At 37.0% G+C, this 24835-nt stretch overlaps 1 protein-coding gene across 1 annotated transcript in view; it reads right to left on the minus strand.

Annotated features, from left to right (window-relative positions):
- The window catches only part of NUP62CL (nucleoporin 62 C-terminal like), a 44880-nt gene that overhangs the window by 14846 nt on the left and 5199 nt on the right, over positions 1-24835 (minus strand). The window contains exons 2-7 of the mRNA XM_047082075.1: positions 24244-24403; positions 14970-15120; positions 14665-14714; positions 14392-14526; positions 12549-12660; positions 8606-8672 (exon numbers count right to left, since the gene is read on the minus strand). Of these exons, the coding sequence (XP_046938031.1) occupies positions 8606-8672; positions 12549-12660; positions 14392-14526; positions 14665-14714; positions 14970-15120; positions 24244-24403 (675 nt within the window). The remainder of the gene's footprint in view (positions 1-8605; positions 8673-12548; positions 12661-14391; positions 14527-14664; positions 14715-14969; positions 15121-24243; positions 24404-24835) is intronic.

The raw sequence follows: 24835 nt of genomic DNA on the forward strand, positions 1-24835 counted from the left end.
AAATGATCCTGAAGGCATTTTATACAAGTTAGTCATGCCACACTAAACAACTTAGAATGCTTTACATCAAAAAAGAAAAAATAAGGTGATCACAGACCAGTACTAATGGGACTATATTTTGGAAACATCACAAAATTCCTGTAGCATTTTTAGTTACTTCAAGGATTCTTCTCTCTCTGCCCTAAACAGCAGCCAAAATGTTGTGAGCTGCTATTAAATAATCATGGGGTTGTAACCCATAAGAGACTGCAAAGATTATGGATGAAATATATTTTAATCGTGATGCTTTAGGACACCTCACCGAAAAAGCAAAATACCATGAAAATATTCAAGGAACTTTTACTTTTTTTTAATGTTTATTTATTTCTGAGACAGAGAGAGACAGAGCATGAGTGAGGGAGGGGAAGAGAGAGGGGGAGACACAGAATCTGAAGCAGGCTCCAGGCTCTGAGCTGTCAGCACAGAGCCCGCGACGCGGGGCTCAAACTCACAAACTGTGAGATCAAGACCTGAGCTGAAGTCAGTCGCTCAACCAACTGAGCCACCCAGGCGCCCCTGAAGGAGCTTTTAAATAATGGTAAGTAGATGATTTACACTGCACATTCCTTTATTGTGGCACATGATATTAATATTATAGACACAACAATGGTTTGGTATACAAAGAAACAAAAAAATGCTTGTCCTTCACCCCTATCTCCCCCCTCTCTCAGAGAAGTAGCTCAATATATTTAAAATGAATAACAAATTAGCTCAGATTGATTGTCAACTCTGTCATAAGTGGTCCCCAAAGAGCTGGAGTTGCTGCAGTTTCGGTGACTCAGAAGACAGATGTGTGACTGCAGCACCACCATCCAGCAAACCTTGAAATAATGCTGTAAATTTTTACAGAAAGAGACAAGAATGGAAAGTGGTATTGGACTATCATTACTATTAACTCTCAATTATCTATACTAATCAGGAGGAAGAGGCAGAGATAATGTTAAACAATGGATGAATATCAAATCGGAGAACTGGTCAATATCAGCACATGTTCAGACATCCCCTAATTCAATACTTTTGTACTGATCTCTGACCACTTTCTAGCTCAATCCCATAAATTGGTTCCATGTATGCTAGAGAAAGAAAGGGGCCTGCTTCTCTATAACTCACTCATCAATAATGAAAAGTTGATTGGACAGTGTAATACTTTAATATATTTGAATTTTGATGTATGATTTCTTTTTTTAAATGTTTATTTATTTTTGAGACAGACAGAGTGCAAGCAGGGGAGGGAAAGAGAGAGGAGGCCAGAGGATCAAAAGTGGGGTCTGTGCTGACAGCAGCAACCTCGATGTGGCATTTGAATTCATAAGCTGTGAGATCATGACCTGAGCCAAAGTTGGATGCTCAACCAACTGAGCTACCCAGGTACCTCAAAAGTGTGATGTATGATTTCCAAGTCACTTTTAAGGATAAGCTGATTCTTAAGTTAAGCACATGATCCTATTAGCATTACAGTTGCTATGCTTTAGGGGCGCCTGGGTGGCTCAGTCGGTTAAGCGTCCGACTTCAGCTCAGGTCATGATCTCGCGGTCCGTGAGTTCGAGCCCCACGTCGGGCTCTGTGCTGACTGCTCAGAGCCTGGAGCCTGTTTCGGATTCTGTGTCTCCCTCTCTCTCCGACCCTCCCTCGTTCATGCTCTCTCTCTGTCTCAAAAATAAATAAACGTTAAAATTAAAAAAAATTTTTTAAATAAGAAAAATTTTATACCAATGTTAAGGATATTAAATCATAAAAACATTTCCCAGAAACCTTTTAAAACACAGATTTTGACATTAAAGCCATTTTAAAAAACTATACACTTAGAGATTTTTCTTTAGTAAAAAATATATTATTTTTATTGTGAAAATAACGTATTAATTTTTCTATAACTATTATTTGGATGTGAATACATGGACTCATTGAAAAGTTTAACCTTAAACTTCTCAGTCCACAGTCCTGATCAGCAGATGTGATCTCATTAACTATTAAAAAGCAAAATAGACCATCACCAACAAAAATCACCTCTTAACATAATTGAACCCTGCCACTCTCCATTACTTGATCATGTCATTTCCTGATATGAAAAGGAAAGGTTCCTTGGGTGGGAACAGAAAAAAGGAGCTCACAGTATCAAGAATTACCAGGCTTTTCCCCCATCTTCATCATGGCCTCTATTGTCTCAGTTGAGAATCTCATTTTGTCTCCAGTTCAATTGCATTTTAAGCAAATAAGTAACTCCCAGTTACTATCCATAACTATCTTATTCTTACTCTTTTTATCCTGTGTTGACTGAGAAATTTACCCAGATATTAGAACAAAATGTCCCACACAAAGTACTACCATTATCATATTTTGAAAACCCTTGTCCTCTACTGTTAGGTAACGTTTGTTTTTACATCCAGTGATGCCTATATTAAAATTGTTTTGAGAGCATACCAGTAGAAAGAACATTGTTCTGATAATCAGGAAATTTGGATTCTGGTCCTAGCTTTGCTAGTAATTAGCTGTGTGTTCTCAGGGAAGTCTTTTAAACTCTCTGGGCCACAGTTTCTTCATTTATATAAAGTCCCCTGCAGTGCTAACAAACTTAAGTTTATTAGTAGGAAAACATTGGCCTTGATATTTTACTTATGACAAAGATCTGAGCCAGGAGAAAAAAAATTGACTATAATCTTTCTTTACAGCCCCATTTACATTCTGACAACCCCCGCCCCAATTCCACTCAAGAAGAACTGTTCACTGTAGGAATACATGTAACAGACAGGAGGACAACTGAGTCAGACTGCATAATCTCATTCCTCAGTGTCTTCCAGTCACCAACATTCTCCCACATATCAGCCATTCTTAAAACTTCTCTAAGGTGAGTGGTTTTCAATGATAATCTACCTGGAACTGCCTTTCCTAGACCCAATTTAACTACTTCTCGTCTTTCTCGTTCTCTCTCTCCCCTATACACAGTTATCTCTGATAACCAGTTCTGCCAGTGTCTTTTACTGACCACCAACCTGGGCCAGGCACTGCTCAAGGAAAGTTCAACATTGCTTCTTTTAATCCTTACAAAAACTCTGAAAGGTAAATATCATCCGTCACGTTTAAAATGAAGATACAGGGGTGCCTGGATGGCTCAGTCGGTTAAGCAACTGACTCTTGATTTCGGCTCAGGCCATGATTTCACGGTTCGTGAGTTCGAGCCCCACATCGGGCTCTGTGCTGACAGTGCAGAGCCTGCTTGGGATTCTCCGTCTCCCTCTCTCTCTCTTCCCCTCCCTTGCACACTCTCTCTCTCTCTCTCTCTCAAAAATAAACAAACATTTAAAAAAGTAAAAATAAAAATTAGTAAAATGAGGATACAGACTCAGAAATTAAGCAAGTTAAGGTCACAAAACTATTAAGTGGTAATGCCTTGACTTGAACCCGTATCTATCAGACTCAGAAACATCTACCCATCAGGTAATTAATACTAAAGCAATATATAATTTAACATCCCTATGATGATTCAAAAGAGTTTGGAAAAGGATAGAACATTTCTTCTGAGAGAAGGAAGTAAAGGTGAATGATGATATAGGCAGGTCTGAAAGGGGGGAAAGATGAAGAAGTTCATGGTTGATGAATTCTATTAATGAAGAGAATGAGGAATCTAGAAATAAAATAATACAAATGAGAAAACTTGTATTATTTTCATACTACATCTTTAAAAAGAGTAACAACTCTGATTGCCTAACTAGCCCCTATTTATCTCAACTACTAAAGCCTCATTATAGTCCATATTTAGGCAAAAGTCTATAAAAATTATTTCCTTCCCATGTTTTTATTTTAAATCTATAGAAAGTCAAGAGAATAGTAAAAATCACAAACTTGTATATCCTTTATGTAGATTAACCCACTGTTAACATTTTGCCTAAAATTGTTCAATCTCCTTCTCTTCACAAGATTTTGAACAACTTGAAAGCTACAGATATGACTTCTTTAAATAATGTAGCATACAGCTTCTAAGAATAAAATATTTTCCTACACAACCACAACAACACATGAAAAAAAATTAAAATTTCATTAATATCAATTAATATATAGTTCATATTCAGTTTCCCCAATTATTCTAAATAATATCTTCTTGAGAAAACATAGGTGAAAAGCTCCTTGACACCAGTCTTGGCAATGACTTTTTGGGTCTGACTCCAAAAGCAAAGGTAACAAAATCAAAATTAAACAAATGGGACTACATCAAACTAAAAAACTTCTGCACAGCAAAGGAAACCATTAACGGAATGAAAACACAACCTACCAAATGGAAGAAGATATTTGCAAATGATATATCCAATAAGGAGTTAATATCCAAAGTACATAAAGAACTTATACAACTCAATACCAGAAACACAAATAATCCAATTTAAAAAGGGCAGAAGACATGAACAGACATTTTTCCAAAGAAGCCACAAAGGTGGCCAACAGACACATGCAAAGATGCTCAGCATAACTCATCATCAGGGAAATGCAAATCAAAGCCACAATGAAGTATCACCTCATACCTGTCAGAATGCCTATTATCAAAAAGATAAGAAATAACAAGCGTTGGTGAGGATGTGGGAAAAACTAGGACCCTTATGAACTATCGGTGGGGATGTAAACTGGTGTAGTCACTATGAAAACCAATACGGAGTTTCTTCAAAAATTAAAAATAGAACTACCAATGATCCAGCAATTACAGTACTACGTATTTATCTGAAGAAAATGAGAATATTAATTTGAAAAGATTTATATACCCTTAACTGTAGAATTATTTATAATAGCCAAGATTTGGCCACAATCTAACTGTTCATTGCTGGATGAATGGACAAAGATTTGGTATACAGAGGTGGGTGGGGGGATGGGTGAAATAGGTGAAGGGGATTAAGAGTACACTTATTGTGATGAGCACTGAGTAATGTATAGAAACTGTTGAATCAGTATATTGGATACCTGAAACTAATAAAACACTGCTAATTATACTGGAATTAAAATTTAACAAAAGAAGAAGATTTGGGGGGTGTCTGGGTGGCTTAGTGGGTTAAGCGTCTGACTTCAGCTCAGTGATGATCTCACCACTTGTGAGTTCGAGCCCCACGTTGTGCTCTCTGCTGACAGCTCAGAGCCTGGAGCCTGCTTCAGATTCTCTCTCTCCCTCTCTCTCTCTGCCCCTCCCCTGTTTGTACTCTCTCAAAAATAAATAAACGTTAGAAAAATTTAAAAAAAAAAGAAAAAGAAGATTTGGTATACATACACACACACATACACAGACACAATGGGATACTACTCACCCATAAAAACATGAAATCTTGCCATTTGTGACAACATGGATGGAACTAGAGGGTATTATGCTACGTGAAATAAGTCAGACAAAGACAAACACCGTATGATTTCACTTATATGTGGAATCTAAAAGACAAAACAAATGAACAAACAAAACAAAACAAAACTCATAAATACAGAACACAGCATGGTGGTTGCTAGAGGGGAAAAGATGAAATGGGTGAAGAGGGTCAAGAGGTACAAACTTCAGTTATAAAATAAATAAGTCATGGGGAGGTCATGTACAGCATGGTGACTATAGTCAGTAATACTATAGTGCATACTTGCAAGTTGCCAAGATAGTAAATAACTAAAAGTTCTCATCACAAGAAAAGAATTTTTTTATAATTTTGTATGGTGACAGTTGGTAACTAGACATATTATGGTAATCATTTTGCAGTGTATATAAATGTCGAATCATAATGCTGTACATCTGAAACTAACATAGTGTTATAGATCAATTAGAACTCAATGAAAAATAAAAAGAAAGGAAGGCAGGCAGTAAGAAAGTAAGGCAGGCAGGCAAGGAAAGAAATAAAGAGGGGAAAATGAAAAAGAGAAAGAAAAGGAAGGAAGGGAGGGAAAGGAAAGGAAAGGAAAGGAAAGGAAAGGAAAGGAAAGGAAAGGAAAGGAAAGGAAAGGAAAGGAAAGTCTTCTTGGTTTTGATCCAGTATCCAATCAAAGTTAACATAGTAGACTTGTTATGTTTCTTTTAAACTAAGACAATTCCCTTAGCTTGGTTTTGAATTTTGTTTCCCATGACTGACTTTTTGAAAAGTCCCAAGCCAATTATGTTTCACGATGTGCTACACATAGAGTGTCTGATTATTTTCTTGTGATTTTATTCAGTTAAACATTTTTGGTAAGAATATTACATCATCTTTCAAACTATCTCGCTGGTAGAATGTCTCTTTCTTATGATTAGATTCAGATGAACCATTTTTGATAAGAATATTACATATGTGATATTGTATATTATCGTGTCATATCAAGAGGCACATCATATCAAGTTATCCTGCTACTAGTGATATTAAATTTTATCAATTGATTAAAGTGGTACTTGTTTGTGGTATGTAAATTATACTTCAATAAAACTGATTTTTTCTTAAAAAAAATAACTCAGTAACATGCAGTCTGTATTTGGTCCATTCCTTCTAGCATATTTTTTCTGCCAAGAAATGATTGACAGTTGAAATATTTATTAAATGAGGTAATGGGGCACCTGGGTGGCTCAGTCACTTAAGTGTGCAACTCTTGATTTTGGCTCAGGTCATGATCTCACAATTCATGAGATTGAGCCCCACATCAGGCTCTGTGCTGACAGTGCAGAGCCTGCTTGGGATTCTCTCTCCTTCTCCCTCTCTCTGCCCCTCCCCTGCTCGCTCGCTTTCTTTCAAAACAAATAAATAAACTTATTTAAAAAATATTTTATTTTTTAATAAAATATTTTTAAAAATAAATAAATGAGGCAAGGTATTCAATTTCAGGGTAAGCTTAATAGAAGTGCTCTGTTGAAATTTTCTTAATTGTGGTTCTCTAATTCTATAATTCCTTCTATAATTATTAGCTGACATGTTTCTACAAAGACTTTTCCCTGTACCTCCCATTTCTCTCTAGAGTAGCAGAGATTTTCCCCCCTCAATGTATCATAGTAATCCACTTATTGATACTCTTTTTGATGTTCAAACCATCCTAATTTGGCCAATAGAAGCCCATTCAAGCACCATCTTGTGTTCTGATATAACCTCATTAGTTTTGAACAATCTCTTTTCTTGCATAAAAAGTTCCAAACTCACCCTGTACATTCCCTGCCTGAAACCTGAGATCAGATATTTCCCTAAGAAGCCTTGGTTATAACTTTTAATGGGAATGGTACTTTTTTTTAAGTAGGCTTGACATACACCATAGAGCCCAACATGGGGCTTGAGCTCATGACCCTGAGATCAAGACCTGAGCTGAGATCAAAAATTTGATGTTTGACTGAGTCACCCAGGTTCCCCTAATGGAAATGGTGTTTAAAAACCAAGATTTAGGTGCTTGAGGTGCTGTTCATTGCTATTGGGGTTTGTCATTGCTTCTTCGACCCTTCTTTTTTTTTAAAGGGGGAGGAGCAGATAGAGAGAGAGAGAGAGAGAGAGAGAGGCAGGCTTCGCACTGTCAGCACAGACCCAATGTGGGGCTCAATCTCACAAACTATGAGATCATGACCTGAGCCGAAATCAAGAGTCAGACACTTAACCAACTGAGCCACCCAGGCATCCCTGCCTTTTCTATATACAGAAAAAGGGAACAGGAATTCATACTAATATTTGCAATTCAAATTTACAATACAGGGGTGCCTGGGTAGCTCAGTCGGTTAAGCATCCAGACTTTTGATTTTGGCTCAGGTCATGATCTCATGGTTTGTGGGATTGAGCCTCATGCTGAGCTCTGTGCTCTTAGCACAGAGCCTGCTTGGGATTCTCTCCCTCGCTCTCTGCCCCTCCCCCACCCACATGCACACATGTGTCTCTCTCAAAATAAACTTTAAAAAATTACAATACAAATATAAAAGGAAGAGAAAAATATCTTCTATCTCTTTTATCTTTCAATGAAAACCTTGGTTTCCATTATCATTACTATCCTCATGCCTTTTCTTTATCCTACAATATATAGGATGACAATATTATTATATTAGAATATATATAAACACAATACAGCACATTATAATTGTGAAACTAACAATAGCCTCTTAAGAAAGTTTAAGATTTCTCTGCAGATCTTTTTATCCTTAAGATTACATCCTAGTAAGAATGTACTGTCAAGAACACACGTTCAAAAATCTGAGCTGGATTATGTTATAAATTAGTTACACGGGTTTGTTTGGTTTCAATTTGTATGTATTCGATTTTAGCACTTGTCTTTCTTCCCATTCTTTTTGGCTTCTTATTTTTGAGTATTTAAACTTTTAGATAGGCCAAAAACCAAAACTATGTCAAAAGGTATACTTGGAGAAGTCCTCCTTCTTCCCACCTCATTCCTATACACCCCCTAATTTCATGAGTTTCTAGTTTATTCTTCACACACTTATTCTTTAGGGTTCCATTTTATAAAAACAAGCAATTAGACTTCTTGAGAGTTAATGTATACATTCCGTCAGTTAAGCAATACCCCTATAACCAAACTCTCATTTGAGTGTGGTCATGGTGCACAAAAGCTGACTTGCATCACGTTTTCTACTTGTAATAATGGATACCTTCATGTACAAATAAACTCCCACCTGAATTCTCATTAATCCACTGTAGAGAGTCCATATGAGCGTTCAGAATTTTGCAGATCTGCTGGAGCTAAAAACACACACAGAAGTTTTAGATTATGATTATTCAGATATGGTAAGTAAAACAAACATAAAAAATTGAAATTACGAAGTAACTCTTCATTTCTTTTGGTAAGAAATGGACTGAAGATATATAAAATATTAATGACTTTTTGCTCTTTCATATTTGTAATGTTCATTACATCTTCATATTACTTCAATCTAACAATTTTGTAACTGTCAAGAAAGATGCCTATAATTCAATAAGACACTGACTACGACATAAAAATAAGTAAAAAACATTAACAGACATTTCACAAGACAAGAAATTCATATAAAACTTAAAATGTTACTTTTTTCAAACAAATCAGCAGCTTTTTATTGAGGTACAATTGACAAATAACATTTTATTACTTTCAGGTGCATAATATAATGATTTGATATTTATATATATTGTGAAATGATCACCACAATAACTCTTGCTAACATCCATCACCATATGTGGTTAAACACATTTTTTCTTGTGATATTAACATTCAAGATATAATTGCTTAGCAATTTTCAAATATGCAACACAGCATTATTAACTATAGTTACCATGCTGTATACATTACATCCCCATAACTTATTTTATACCTGGAAGTTTGTACCTTTTGACCACCTTCACCCATTTCACCCACTGCCTACTCCTTGCCTCTGGCAACCACCAATCTATTCTCTGTATCTATGAGCTCATTTTTTTTGGTGCCGGTGTTTTTCAATTCTACACTTAAGTGAGATCATTCGGTATTTGTCTTTCTTGGTCTCACTTATGTCACTTAGCATAATGCCCTTGAGATCCATCATATTGTTTAAATAGCAAGATCTCCAAGTCAGCAATTTTTAATAAATGGTAATACTCAGTTGTCAAGTGTATGGAGAAAACAGGTACATTCCTATATAGCCTATAGTAATAAAAACTGACCCAACCTTTCAAAATGTAAATTTTTACAATATATATCAACAATCTTAAAATATTCATATCTTATTCTACTTCTAGGAACCTATCCAGAGGAAATAATCAAATCTACACATAACTGGTCATTACAGAACAATTTTATAATGGCAAAAATTCGGAAACAATATCTCCACCAATTTAAAAAAGCAATCCAATATATTATGGTAAAGTCACCTCTAATGAAATATTATAGAGTCATTAATATTTTCAAAGATTTCCAAAGTTTTCAAAGAATGCTTAAAATTTTGAGAAAACACCATGAAAGAATATTAAATACAAAACTCTATATATATTTGCTTCCAATGCTGTTCAAAACAAAAGGAGAATTTTTACCAGCACAGCAAAAAGACTTGGAAAAAACATACCAATGTATTCACAGGGTACTGGTAATATAGGTGATTTAATTTTCTTTATAGATTTCCACATTTTCCAACCCTAACACATTGAATAAGTATATGTATTAAGTTTGTAATGAGACACACTAGACATTTAAATTTTTAAAAATATTTTTATGACTATTGTAGTAAAGTCCAGGATATAATAGGAAGAAATGAAAATGTTACACCTAAAAGAACAGTATGTAGTGAAAGTAGCAAATTTAGTGTGTTTTAACATATCAAATAGAAATACAACTTGTACTAGGAACAATGAATTTTTTAAATTTTTTAACATTTATTTATTATTGAGAGACAGAGAGAGACAGAGCATGAGCATGGCAGGGGCAGAGAGAGGAGGAGACACAGAATCAGAAGCAGGCTCCAGGCTCTGAGCTGTCAGCACAAACCTGACGCGGGGCTTGAACTCACAAACCAAGAGATCATGACCTGAGCCGACCAACTGAACCACCCAGGCACCACAATGAGATTTTTTTTAATGTTTGTTTATTTTTGAGAGAGTGCATGTGGGGGAGGGTGAGTGAGAGGGGTATGAAGGATCTGAAGCGGGCTCTGTGTCAACAGCAGGGAGCCTGAGGTGGGGCTTGAACTCACAAGTGGCAAGATCATGACCTGAGCCGAAGCTACTCAACCTACTGAGCCACCCGGGAAAAATGAGTTTTTGTAAGACAATGTGACTGAATACCATTTGCCGAAATATGGATTTACTTAATAAAAATTTCAGGTATTAGGTTTTCCCTCCCATCCCCAACCCCCCAAAAAGTAAAAACAAAGGTAAATCCCATCATTGTGAATATTGTTAAACATCGTTGCTATCTTTCTTCCCTGGTGTATGGCCCACGGTAAAGGAGCTCTGTTGATCTAGTTATAATAAATTATCTGCAAGAATGTTATTGTTCAGCAAATGTTGTCTCTGCTTCTTGTCCAATGATCTACGCTATCTGAGAAAAGAGATGAATTATTGCTGATCTCTTGCTTCTTTTGTCCTACTATCAAGCAGCAATTATCTTTAATTCACTCATCTTAAATATCTCAATCACCCTTGCCAGGAAAAACAAAAACAAAAGACTCACACCATTTACTCCCTGCCACCAAAATAAAGTAAAACAAGGCTAAGTAAACAAAAAGGATAAGGATAAGATTACAGGCCCCTTTTACTTGCTCTGTTCAGAAACTTCTCGTATTTTAATTTAACACAGAGAGACTAGACAGCAGGTCGGCCTCATGAGTAAATCTGCATGTATTTGTCTATGCATAAAAATTCTTTTATAAAATAATTTTGGATTTTATAATCATAATGGTGACCTAATAGGTCATAAAAAGAAAACTTACTTTCTGTCAACTCGCGATCATCTATGTGAACACAAGGAGACGGTAGCATGGATAATCCCAGTCTAATTTGTATTTGTCTTTGTTCAATTTTAGATTCACCCAAAGTAGAGGATGGCATAATTTTTATAGTTAGAGGGTACTTCAAGATCATTTGGTCCACCCTTGACATTTTGCAAAAGAAGGAGCTAAGATCCAGAGATTAAGTGACTTAAATAAAATTCTAATGCTTTCCTAAACTATGCCATGCTGTCTCTTTATAATTAAAAAAGTTAGTAATGTGTACATAGATAAAGAACTATCTGTATGATTGGACAAAGAGCTTACTAAAGAATAATCACAATATACTGTATATCCTTTGTCCTCACCTGCCCAGATCCTGGTCCCACTCCGAATTATAATCAACAGACAGAAAGTACAATAGGAGTTCCCACAATGGAAGATTCCTCTTACCATTACTGCCATGGAGTGGGAGGGGGAAAAAGAACTTCATTTAGCTGCTACGACAATAGGGAAAGGTAGAGGAAATAAGCTCTTTAATTGGAGCACAGATAAAGGAAACAATCCTTTCTCATGGCCAAATTAATTCAAAACATCTCAATTCTCTAACTGGAGGCTCAGCTTTATTTTCCCATGCTAAAATACACTTACATTATAAGTGAAGTAGGATTCTATGAGGCAGACAGAAACGTAATGACCACATCAAACAAAAGTTCTATGGAAAAATATATTTTAAGACTCAAATGGCTGACTTATCAAACTTTTGAGATAGATCCCAGTTATAAATTAAGGATGGCCTGGATATACCTAATAAACTCAAACATATAAACTCACAATTATATGAACACATAGAAAAAGGAAGAATGAGTTAGCCAATGAGTAAGTTGACAGAAAAAGTAAGTACAGGGACATATTTAGCTGTGTGAAGAGCAGGGAGAAAACCCTGAAAATTTAGGGAGGAAAGTCATTTTTTTTTTACCCTCCTAGGAATAATCACACAAAAAAGTCATAACCTTTTCTGCTCATAAATATTTCCTGCCCCACTAACTACACCCCAAAGTTCAGATCAACAAAGGCAGGTAAGGAACACAAGAGGACAGGACAAGGTGACTAGCTAGAGGAACCCACAGAATGCTAATTTCATACTAAATCTTGCTTGTCTAAATAGATAAAGCAGTTAACGCACCCGGTCAGTGACGTCTGCAGGACTTCTGAATGTATTCAGGTTTTCGATAATGTCCTTGAGATCTTGGGCCATTCGCTTCAGCTGAGCATCTATATTTTCTGCTAATTTGTAACTGAAAAGGCAGGTAAAATAAAGAGATTAACAAGAAATGCTTTCTCTGCTACGTCTTGTTACTGACATACAAAGATGATGCTGCCAGCTGGATTTGCACCAATCCCCCCCCTTCTAAGTAGGTCTCAGTTATGACAAATGACACATTTTTATGTAGGCAGCATTCACAACCTTATTATTACCATAGTCTAAAAAGACTCCATAGGTGAGGCCTTGTATCCATCTTGCCATTTTTATAGTCACCTATTTACTCTCTGGACAATGTTCCAGGGAGCTCTGAAGCAAAGAAACTCTTTTTAGCTCTTATAATAAACTCCTAAGACCCTTAGATACATGGGAAGTTATTTGGTGTTTACCAGTATTCAATAAGTGCTGAGAGGTCTTTAATGATTTTAAATACTAAATTCTCAAAGTAAAACCTTATATATATCCACCATTCAATAAAAGATGTTTTGAGAAATGAGATTAACAATAATTAAAGGCAGATAAACCTGTTACACATTCACAGCAAATATTAGTTGGCTAAATTCTCAAGAGTTCTACCCAAATTATTTACACACATACATACACACTTACCTAGTCAATAATATGCTTATGAATTAAAGTGGTAAGAGAGTTTTTCAATCTTAATGTGTATAAAGATTAAAGGATTCAATTAGATTTATTCATAGCTAACTATTGCCTTTCCATCCCAAAGTAGTTAAATAAAGGTAATTGGTTGCCTTGATTGTTGAAGATCTTACTAAAGATTCCATCACACTATAAATCTGACTACACAAAAACAACTGGAAAGGAACTAATGTTTCAATTATTCCCTCAAATTACAATTAGGAACCCATGGCCAAAAATGTAACTCTATATGCTTCAAAAAATGGCAGAATGCATAGAAAGCAATGCAAAAAAAAAAAAAAAAAAAGATTCACAAAGGTGGAAAGACAAAGCCAGAAACAGAACTAAGGTCCATACAGATTAGCTATACTTACCATATTTAATGCGCCTACAACAAAAAGTTAATTTGCAAACCTTTAGAAAATAAGCTCAGTCTTAACTCATGAATAAGCCATTAATAAAGGTAGTCTGATTTGGTCTCAGTCTGTTTTATGTAGCACATTCAGACAAGTTTTCCTAACAACACTTATTATTTGGCCTGATTACCAAATTTCAGTTGCAGAGAGATGAAGTTACAGTGGGAACAGTGGTAATGTTATCAACAACAAAACTGAATCACACACAAATATATTTAGCCCAAGACACTGACAAAAATCATTCAATTTTTGAAAGCTATGCAGTCTGCCCCCAGATTAACAAATTGCCTTTAAAATAGCCAATGATTTATCACTGAAGCAATTGCATGAACATTAGGTTTACAAGAGTCAATATAAATAGGAAACCATAAATATCTCACAATACTATGACACCACACACATAAAACTGGTATTTCTAGTTTAAGAAAAAATTTGACAAATAGAAAAACTTTACTGTGGTCATGTATAAGCTTGAGATTAATAAGTGTACACAATGCTATAAAACAAAACTGCCAAAATGATTACTTCATTTTCAAGCATTGTGAAAAGATAAACAGAAAATAGTCAAATAAGTTGAAAAATGGCAACTACAAGAACTTGTCCTTTCCTACCAATTTTTATTCCTTGTCTTTCAATTCTATTTTTTCCCTTTTTTTTTCAGTAGCTAAGTTTTTGCCCCATTGCTTGATCTTTATTCAGTTACTTACGTCTTCCCAGGCTCCGCATCTTCATGCTGCAGATAAGCAGCCCCATTCTGGTCCTTCACAAACTCCTCTAAAGGGGTCAAGAGATCTTCTAGTTCCTTCTGCTGTGACAGGATAAAATCCAATTCTTGTTCCAGCCTGAAAAAACAAGTCAACGGAAGGGCTTATGAAAAGAATTGGGAGTGGCAAAATAAAGTTGAAAAACTAGAGCAAGGGGGAAAAATGGACAAAGAAATCGATCTTTAATCTTTCAACCTAGAGAGTCTAAGGTTCTACCTTTTCTGATCCAGTTTCACTTTTTCCACTTCTCCATGCAAAGTTGTAATCTATAAATGAAAATAAGGATATGATAATGCAAATATTTGAATTTATATTTAATTTTAAAGCAATATTAGTTTTCTTATGCACACTTCAAACATAGGCAATTTACTAAATCAGGGCACTCATTACATAGGAAAAGATTTGTAAGTTGATCATCAAATAGTGGAATAGAAAATTACCACAAAACACAGGTCTATACTCTTGTGTTCATCTGAAAATGTTTGTACAATACACGTAGAATAGTGAGACTATCTTCTTACCTTCCCACCATTCTCAATCAGTGTACGGTCCCAAGCATTGACCTGAGTGGCCTGGTGAAGAAAGTACCTCTCTTGATCCTCTAAATCAAGGCTCCATTTGTTTATCAGACCCTCCAGCTGACCATATGTCATCACAGGAGTTACGATTGCACTAAAAAAGAGGGATGCAAAGGGATACAGGTGTGCTTTTTTAAAAGGGCACATGCACCCCAATGTTTATAGCATTGCTATCGATAACAGCCAAAGTATGGAAAGAGCCCAAATGTCCATTGACAGATGAATGGATATATATATATATATATACACACACACACACACACATATATATATATACATACACACACACACATACATATATACACACAATGGAATATTACTCGGCACTCAAAAAGAATGAAACCTTGCCATCTGCAACAGTGTGGGTGGAACTAGAAGGTATTATGCTAAATGAAATTAGAGAAAGACAAATATCATATGACTTCACTCATATGTGGAATTTAAGATACAAAATAGATGATCGTAAGGAAAAAGAAGCAAAAATAATATAAAAGCAGAGAGAGGGACAAAACGTAAAAGACTTTTTTAAAATGTTTATTTACTTTTGAGAGAGAGAGAGAGAGAGAGAGGGAGAGAGAGAGGCGTGAATGGGGCAGGGACAGAGAGAGGGAGACAGAGAATCCAAAGCAGGCTCCAGGCTCCAAGCTGTCAGCACAGAGCCTGACATGGGGCTTGAACTCACAGACTGTGAGATCATGACCTGAGCTGAAGTCGGACGCTTAACCGACTGAGCCACCCAGGCGCCCCAAAACATAAGAGATTCTTAAATATAGAGAACAAACTGAGGGTTGGTGGAGGGGTTGTGGGTTGGGGGGATGGGCTAAATGGGTAAGGGGCATTAAGGAAGACACTTGCTGAGATGAGCACTGGGTGTTATATATGGGGGGGAAATCACTGGATCCTACTCCTGAAATCACTATTGCCCTATATGCTAATTAACTTGGATGTAAATTAAAAGAGAAAAAAAGAGAAAAAAAAAGGGGAGCCCATTGTGGAGACAGGCTGAGAGGAAAAGGAGATTTCTTAGCAGAAGAACAAATTAAAATCCTCAGGAAAATCTAAAAAAAAAAGAGGGATGCAGTATGATCATATGATCATACTTTTAACTGTACTTTTTGAATGAATAACATAGGAGGACTTAGAGAAGAAAAGAGCACATGAGGAGTTTTTCAGACCTGCTCCCCAACAAAATCATCATAGCTGGTAAAGATTATTTTAAAAACAACCATTCAAAATCTTTGGAAATTATCCTAGAGGAATATGGCAAATTATAAAAGCTCTACTAAGAAATCTACTAAATCTCAGTAAGAACAGCTGAAGTCTGTGCCACACCTGCTTCCTTCCTTCCCCCTCAGCTCAGCATGATACAAGCTCCCTTCTGGGTGCATGTGGCCAAAGAGACAGGACTCCCTCTTCCCACAGCTCTTAATCAAAATGATCCATTTCCGGTCTAAGTAGTATCCACAAAACAGAGTAGGGAGCTGATCTTCCATCCTCCATTGGGCAGAACCGAACAGAACCATGATTCCCCTGCCGGGTGGTATCAAATAGGCTAAGCAGGTGGCTGAGTTTCCATCCCATGACTGGTGGAACCAGGCAATGCCCTAATTCTCCTGCTGGGGCAGTGTCAGCAGGGCTAAGCAGAGAGGTAATCATCAATTCCCTGCTCGCCAGAGGCAGGTAGTGTTCTATTCCCTTCCTCTACCAGGGTCCTGTCAGCGAAGGCCAGTGACAAGCTGAATCTAAATACCCACCCAGCAGCAATCAAGACATAATAAAGACAGGGTTAGTTACCATTAGGTTCCCCCACTTGTCACTAGTGTCAGTGAGACCCAATGGGGGGCTAAACTCTATGCCCACCTGGCATCATCACTGAGAATGAACAAAGTAATGCTAGTCTGCACTCGGCCCCCCTGCTCCCCAGAGCCTGTGTCAGTGAGGCCCAGTAGGGAACTAAGCTTCCATACCAAGCCAGCATCAAGAGGCTGAATGAAATTGGAAGACACAGAATAGTTGATATCCTGCTTCCTCACTCCTTTTGTGTCAGTGACACCCAAAAGGAAGGTGAAATTCTGTCTCCACCCTGCAGCACCTAAGTGGTTAGTCCCCCACTTCCTCTTATTTTGGGGACCCAGCGACCCATTGAGGCAATGAAGTGGTGGGACCCAGTGTCCCACCTTCTTGGGGAATGAGTCAGCAGGGCTGAGGGGGTAGCTGAACTTCCACACCACTCATGTGCATTGAGACAGTATGAGTCAGCACCCCACTTTCACTGGGGTGGTGTGGGCAGGGTCTAGTAGGAAGCTGAAGATACAAACACACCCAACCCATGCATTACACCCCAACAAAAGGATTACCTGATTGAAAAAAATTAAAATAGGACCTGGACTCTCCTAACATGATAGACATAATGTCCAGGATGCAACTGAAAATGGTCTGTCCTACCAAGAACCAGGAAAAATCACAACTCAAGAGAGAAAAGACAGTCCACAGGCACCAACAGCGAAAGGTGTCAGATGTTGGCATTCTCTGAAAAGAATTGTAAAGCAACCATCGAAAAATGCTCCAAACAAGCAATTATGAATTCTCTAGAAACAAAAGAAAAAGAGAAAATCACAGCAAGGAAACTGAAGTTATAAAAAAGCAATTGAATGGAAATTATAGAATTGTAAACTAAAATAAAGGAAATAAAAAGCTCACGTGAAGGGTTTAATAGTAGAGTGAAGACGACCAAGGATAGAATCAGCAAACTTGAGAGTAGGTCAATAGAATTTTCAGAACAGCAAAGAGAAAAGAGACACAAAAATTAAAAAAAAAATCTAAAGAACCCAAAGGACAATAATTAAAGTGGTAACATTTGTATCATTGGAGTATGATAGATTAGAGAGGAAAAGACAGTATGGGACTGAAAAAGTATTCTGTAAAATAAAGATGACAACTTCCCAAATTTGGCAAATGATATAAATCTACAGATTCAAGATGCTGAGCAAACCCCAAAGTGAATAATACAAAGAAATGTGCACTAAGACACCTAATACTTAAATTTCTGAAAACTAAAGATAAAGAAAGAAAAAAATCTTGAAGGTAGCCAGAAACAACACATTACTTAAAAGGTAATACCAATTCGAATGACAGCAGATTTCTCATCTTAAACCATGGAGGCTAAAAGGAAGTGTCACAACATTTTTCAAGTACAGAAAGAAAAAAAAAAAACTGTTGACCACAACTTCTCTATCTGGTGAAAATGTCCTCCAGAAATGAAAGGAAAATAAAGATATTCCCTTGCAAGATTTTTTGCCGCTGGCAAACCTACTCTTGAAAATTGGCTAAACTGGGGGCACCTGGGTGGTTCAGTCAGTTGAGCATCCAACTTCAGCTCAGGTCATGATCTCACGGTTTGTGAGTTCGAGCCCCACATCAGCTCTATGCTGACAATGCAGAGCCTGCTTGGGATTCTCTTCCTCTCCTCTCTCTCTCTGCTCCTCCCCCACTCGTGCTTTCTCTCTCTCTCAAAAATAAATAAATAAATAAATAAATAAATAAATAAAAGAAAAACAAAGAAAAAAGAAAACTGGCTAAACAAACAAACAAACAAACAAAAGAAATGAAAACAGAAGAAGGCTTTGGAACTTCATAAAGGAAAAAATGTCATAATGAACAAAAAGGGTAAATATAAGACTATCCTACTTCTCATGAATTTTAAAAATCATATTTGATGGCTGAAGTAAAAAGTATAACACCACATAATGTGGTGTTCAGTACATGGGGGAAAAACTTGAGACAAACTTAAAAGATAAGAGTAAAGGGAGCTACATGGAATTACCAAAGTGGTAAAATGTCAACATGACTAGCCGATTATAAGTTACATATGTATACTGTAACACTTAGAGCAACTACTAAGAAAATTAGACAAAGCAATATACTCAGAAACACTATAAAAATAGAACAAGGGGTGCCTGGGTGGCTCAGTCTGTTAAGCGTCTGACTTCGGCTCAGGTCATGATCTCATGGTTCGTGAGTTCAAGCCCTACTTCAGGCTCTGTGCTGACAGCTCAGAGCCTGGAGCTTGCTTTGGATTCTGTGTCTCCTCTCTCTACCCCTCCCATGCTCATGCTCTGTCTCTCTCTCTCTCTCTCTCTCTCTCTCTCAAAAATGAATAAACATTAAAAAAAAGAGCAAAATAGAACCCTAAAAAAGGTCTTAATATCCCACAGGGAAATTACAAAACAAAGAAAAACAAAAACAGAAGTAGCAAACAAAAGACAAATAATAAAATGGCAAACTTAAGCCCAAACATACCGATAATTAGCTTAAATGTAAATGTGTTAAATATACCAACAAAAAGGCAGAAATTGGCAGAGTGGATAAAAATTATGACCCATCAATGTGCTATCCACAAGAAACTCGCTTCAAATATAAAGACACAAATAGGCTGAAAGTAAAACGATGGAAAAAGATGTACATGCAAGATTAATTTTAATGGCTATATTAATAACAGATGAAGTCAATTTAGAGCAAAGAAAATGACCAAAGAGGGACGTCGCATAATGATAAAGGAACCAAAGCACCAGGGAAGGCCAACAATCCTAAATGTGTAAGGCAACCAACAGCAGAACCTCAAAATACACAAAAGCAAAATTGATAGAGCTAAAGGGAGAAACAGACAAACCCACAATTCCTGTTGAGGACTTTAAAAAGCCACTCTCCAGACTGAAAGGAGCTTTAGAGAGGAAAGCTGCAAGGATACAGATCTGAAAATACAACAAAGCAGGATCTAATCATCATACATAAAACACTCCTCCCAATAGCAGAGAAAACAATTTCCAAGTGCCCATGGAACATTTCACCAAAAAAGACTAGATCTTCAGGGTGCGTGGGTGGCTCAGTTGGTTAAGCATCCAACTCTTGGTTTCAGCTCAGGTCATGATCTCATGGTTCATGAGTTCAAGCCTCACCTCAGGATCCTTGTTGACAATGTGGAGCCTGCTTGGGATTCTCTCTCCCCATCTCTCTCTCTGCCCCTCTCCCCACTTGCGTGCATGCATGCATATGCTCTGGCTCTCTCTTCCTCTCTTTCTCAAAATAAGCATTAAAAAAAGAAAGACTGTATCTTCATCATAAAACAAACCTGAACAAATATAAAAGGACTGAAGTCATATAGAGCATGCTCTCCAACTATAATGGAATCAAAACTAGAAATTGATATAGAAAGAAAATAAAATCTCCAAGCACTTGGAAATTAAACAACATACTTCTAAATAATCTATGGGCCAAAGAGTAATTCACAAAGGTAATCTGAAAAGTAGACAGAATTGAATGAAAATAAAAGTAAAACATAATAGAGTATGTGGTACACAGCTAATGCAATGGTGAGGATATTTAGAGCATTTAATGCTTACATTAGGAAAAAAGAAAGGTCTCAAATCAATAATCTATGTTCATTACTCAAGAAACCAGAAAAAGGGCAATATGAACTGACCCCAGAGGGAAAGAAATAATAAATGGTAGATATCAATGAAATTGACAATGAAACAATAGAGAATAATCAATCAACAAAACAAAAGCTATTTTTTTTTAAATTTTTTTTTCAACGTTTATTTATTTTTGGGACAGAGAGAGACAGAGCATGAACGGGGGAGGGGCAGAGAGAGAGGGAGACACAGAATCGGAAACAGGCTCCAGGCTCTGAGCCATCAGCCCAGAGCCCGACGCGGGGCTCGAACTCACGGACCGTGAGATCGTGACCTGGCTGAAGTCGGACGCTTAACCGACTGCGCCACCCAGGCGCCCCCAAAAGCTATTTTTTTAATTTAAAAAATTTGTTTAATATTTTTATTTATTTCTGAGAGAGGGAGCGAGCTCGAGTGGGAGAGGGGCAGAGAGACAGAGAGACACAGAATCTGAAGCAGGCTCCAGGCTCTGAGCTGTCAGCACAGAGCCTGACATGGGGCTTGAACTCATGAACCGTGAGATCATAACCTGAGCCAAAGTCGGATGCTTAACTGACTGAGCCACCCATGTGCCCCCAAAGCTACTTCTTTGGAAAAAGATGAATAAAATTGATAAAAGAAAGGTATCAACATACCAACATAAGAATTGAAAAAGCTATTAAAAGCACAGGAAGGAAATACTACAAACTTTGTACTCATAAATTTGACAACTTAGAAAAACAGACCAAATGAAAACCACACACTACTAAAACTCATGAAAGATGAACAGATAACCTGAGTAGTCCTAAAACCAGTAAAGAAATTAATTTGTAATTTAAAAGCTCCTGCAAAAGAAATATACAGGCCAAGGTTTCACTAAAGAATTCTGCCAAACATTCAATAAACACAATTTGTTACACAATTTTACACAATTCCTTCTATAAAACAGAAGAAGATACTTCTCAGATCATTTTATGTGGCTAGCATAATCCACATATCAAAACCAAAGACAAAATAAAAATGAAAGAAAACAAAACTACAGACCAGTATCTCTCAAGAACTTAATAGAAAAGTCGTCAAGCAAAATACTAGCAAACTAATCTAGAAAAGTATAAAAAAATTATACACCATGACCAAGTGGGATTTATCCTACATTTGTGAGGCTGGTTCAACATTTGAAAATCAGTCAATGTGGGGTGCCTAGGTGGCTCAGTGGGTTGAGCATCTGACTTCGGCTCAAGTAATGTGAGTTTGAGCCCCGTGTCGGGTACTGTGCTGACAGCTCAGAGCCTGGAGCCTGCTTCTGATTCTGTCTCCCTAGCTCTCTGCTCTGTCTCTCTCAAAATAAATAAACATTAAAAAAAAATGAAAATCAATCAATGTCATTCACCATATCATTATGCTAAAGAAGAAAAATCCTAAAATATTGTACCAATTGAGGCAGAGAAAACATTTGACACAAATATGTCCAACTGATTTTTGACAAAGATGTGAAAGCAATTCAGTGGAGGAAGCTGAAGACTCCCTTTCAACAAATGCTGTTGGAAAAATCGGACATCCACAGACAAAAAAGGAAAATGAACCTTACTCTAAACCTCACACTTCACAGAAAAATTAACACAAAATGGATCCTGATTTAAATGTAAAATGTAAAACTGTAAAACTTTTAGAAAAAACTGAGAATCTTTGGGATCTAAGGTTAGGCAAAGAGTTCTTAAACTTGATATTAAAACACGGTCCATTAAAGAAAAAACTAGACCTCATCAATAAAAGTTTTTGTTCAGAAAAACTCCCGGTTAAAAAGATGAAAAGGCAAGTTACAGAGTTAGAGAAAATATTTATAAACTACAAATCTGAAAAAAAAACTGAATCTAGAATGTAAAAAAACTCTCAATACTTGAAAATAAAAAAAGAAATTCAAGTAGAAAATGGACAAGACATGACATGAACAGACACATCATCAAAGACAGACATGCTGATGGCAGAGAAACACATGAAAAGATGTTCAACATCACCAGTCGTCAGGGAAATGCAAATTAAAACTGCAACGAGATATTATTTCACATCTATTAGAAGGGCTAAAATAAAAAAATAGTGACAACATCAGATCCTGGTGATAATGCAGACAAGCTGGGTCCCTTACACATTGCTGTTCAGTGTGTAAGATGGCACAGCCACTCCGGAAAAGAACTTGGCAATATATTAAAAAAAAAAAACACACACACACAACAACCACACCACTCAGTAACTGCACTCTGGGCATTGATCCCAGAGAAATGAGACTTACACTCACAAGAAAAAACCTGTACACAAATGTTCCTCACAGCTTTATTTATAACTGCCAGAAACCGGAAACAACCTAGGTGTCCATCAACAAGTGAATAGTTCAATCATAGTTCATCCACAATACTATGGACTACTTCTCAGAAATAAAAAGGAAGAAAGTACTGATACACATGACAACCTTATCTTAAGGAATTATGACTAGAAAAACAAAACAATCCTTAAAGATCACATAATATATGATTCATTTGTATAACATTTCTTTAAATGTCAAGGTTATAGAAATGGAGAACAGATTCTTCATTGCACAGGGTCACGAAAAGGAGGGGAAGGCAGTGAGTGTGGCTATAGAAGGGCAACAGGAAGGATCCTTGTGCTGATGGAACTGTTCTATACCTTGACTATATCAATGCCAATATCCTGGATGTGATACTGTACCTCTAGCATAGCAAGATGTTATTATCGGGGCATACTAGGTAAAGGACACAAAGAATTTTTTGTATTCTTGCCTAGAAGTACATGTGAATCTACAGTGGTCTCCAAATAAAAATTTAATTTAAAAACCCAAACAAGGGGTGCCTGGGTGGCTCAGTTGGTTAAGCATCCCACTCCTGGTTTTGGCTCTGATCATGATCTCATGGTTTGTGAGTTCGAGCCCCACATTGGGCTCCATGCTGACAGTGCGGAGCCTGCTTGCGATTCTCTCTTTCTCTCTCTCCCTTTCTCTCTTTCTGCCCCTCCCCCACTCACTCTGTCTCTCTCTCTCTCAAAAATAAATAAACTTTAAAAAAGTAATAAAAAATAGGGGCGCCTGCGTGGCTCAGTTGAGCATTTGACTTCAGCTCAGGTCATGATCTTGCGGTCCGTGAGTTTAAGCCCCGCGTCGGGCTCTGTGCTTGACAGCTCAGAGCCTGGAGCCTGTTTCAGATTCTGTGTCTCCCTCCCTCTCTCTCTGACCTTCCCCCGTTCATGCTGTCTCTCGGTCTCAAAAATAAATAAACGTTAAAAAAAATTAAAAAACCCCAAACAGTTAGAGAGGGACATGGTATAGATTCTAAGATAGGCTCTGGAACTCAACTGGCTGAATTTTAATCCTGGCTCAACCATTATCAAGTGTACAACCAGGGGCAGATTATAAAATTTGTATGTGCTCCAGTTTTCTCATCTATAAAATGGGAACAAAATAGTGCCTACCTCATAGGGTTATTGGGAAGATTAAATGATATGATGTTTGTAAAGCATTGTCACATTGCTAAATATTTAGTAATTGCACAACAAATGTTAGCTATTATTAGTAATAGTAATAATAGTATTATAATGGTAATAAGACAAAGGCAAGCTGTTAATTGTTCAATTTATGAAGCTACAGAAATCCTTTATCTGCTCCTTTGACGGAGTCATTTACCTAAAATTCAAACACTGTTCTACAGCTATATAAGCAAACTACACTTTGTACATGATAAATAAAATGAAATTCACACAAATTTTCAAATAAACAGGCTTACTTAACAGTCGAAGTAAAAGGTATGGAATTAATACCGACTGGAACAATGCTATTAATCCCAGCTGATGCCAGTGATCTTAGATTCAAAGCAAAGCCACTGGTGGTTGTGGTAGTCGTAGTGGTAGTAGTGACAGTGGTGGTGGTCGTTGTTGATGCTGTAGCTGGAAAATAAAATGTGTGTTATCAAGAAATGAGAGACTTACTTAGTCCTTGATCATTCAGGATAAAAACTATAGAAGCATTTATTTTTATTTATTAATTTTTTTAATTTTTTACTTTATTTTCAAGAGCAAGAGAGACAGAGCACGAGCAAGGGAAGGCAGAGAGAGGGGGAGACACAGAATCCAAAGCAGGCTCCAGGCTCTGATCTAGTCTGCAAAGAGCCTGACGTGGGGCCCAAAGTCACGAACCTCAAGATCATGACCTGAGCCGAAGTCAAACGCTCAACCGACTGAGCCACCCAGGGGCCCCATTTTTTTATTTAAAAAATTTTTTTTTAATTTATTTTTGAGAGAGAGAGGCACAGAGTGTGAGCAGGGGAGGGGCAGAGAGAGAGGGAGACACAGAATTGGAAGCAGGCTCCAGGCTCCAAG

Source organism: Lynx rufus, unplaced genomic scaffold, assembly GCF_022079265.1.
Source record: "Lynx rufus isolate CCGP_SWC_20201006 ecotype Redwood Valley unplaced genomic scaffold, mLynRuf1.p SCAF_19, whole genome shotgun sequence".
Lineage (NCBI taxonomy): Eukaryota > Metazoa > Chordata > Mammalia > Carnivora > Felidae > Lynx > Lynx rufus.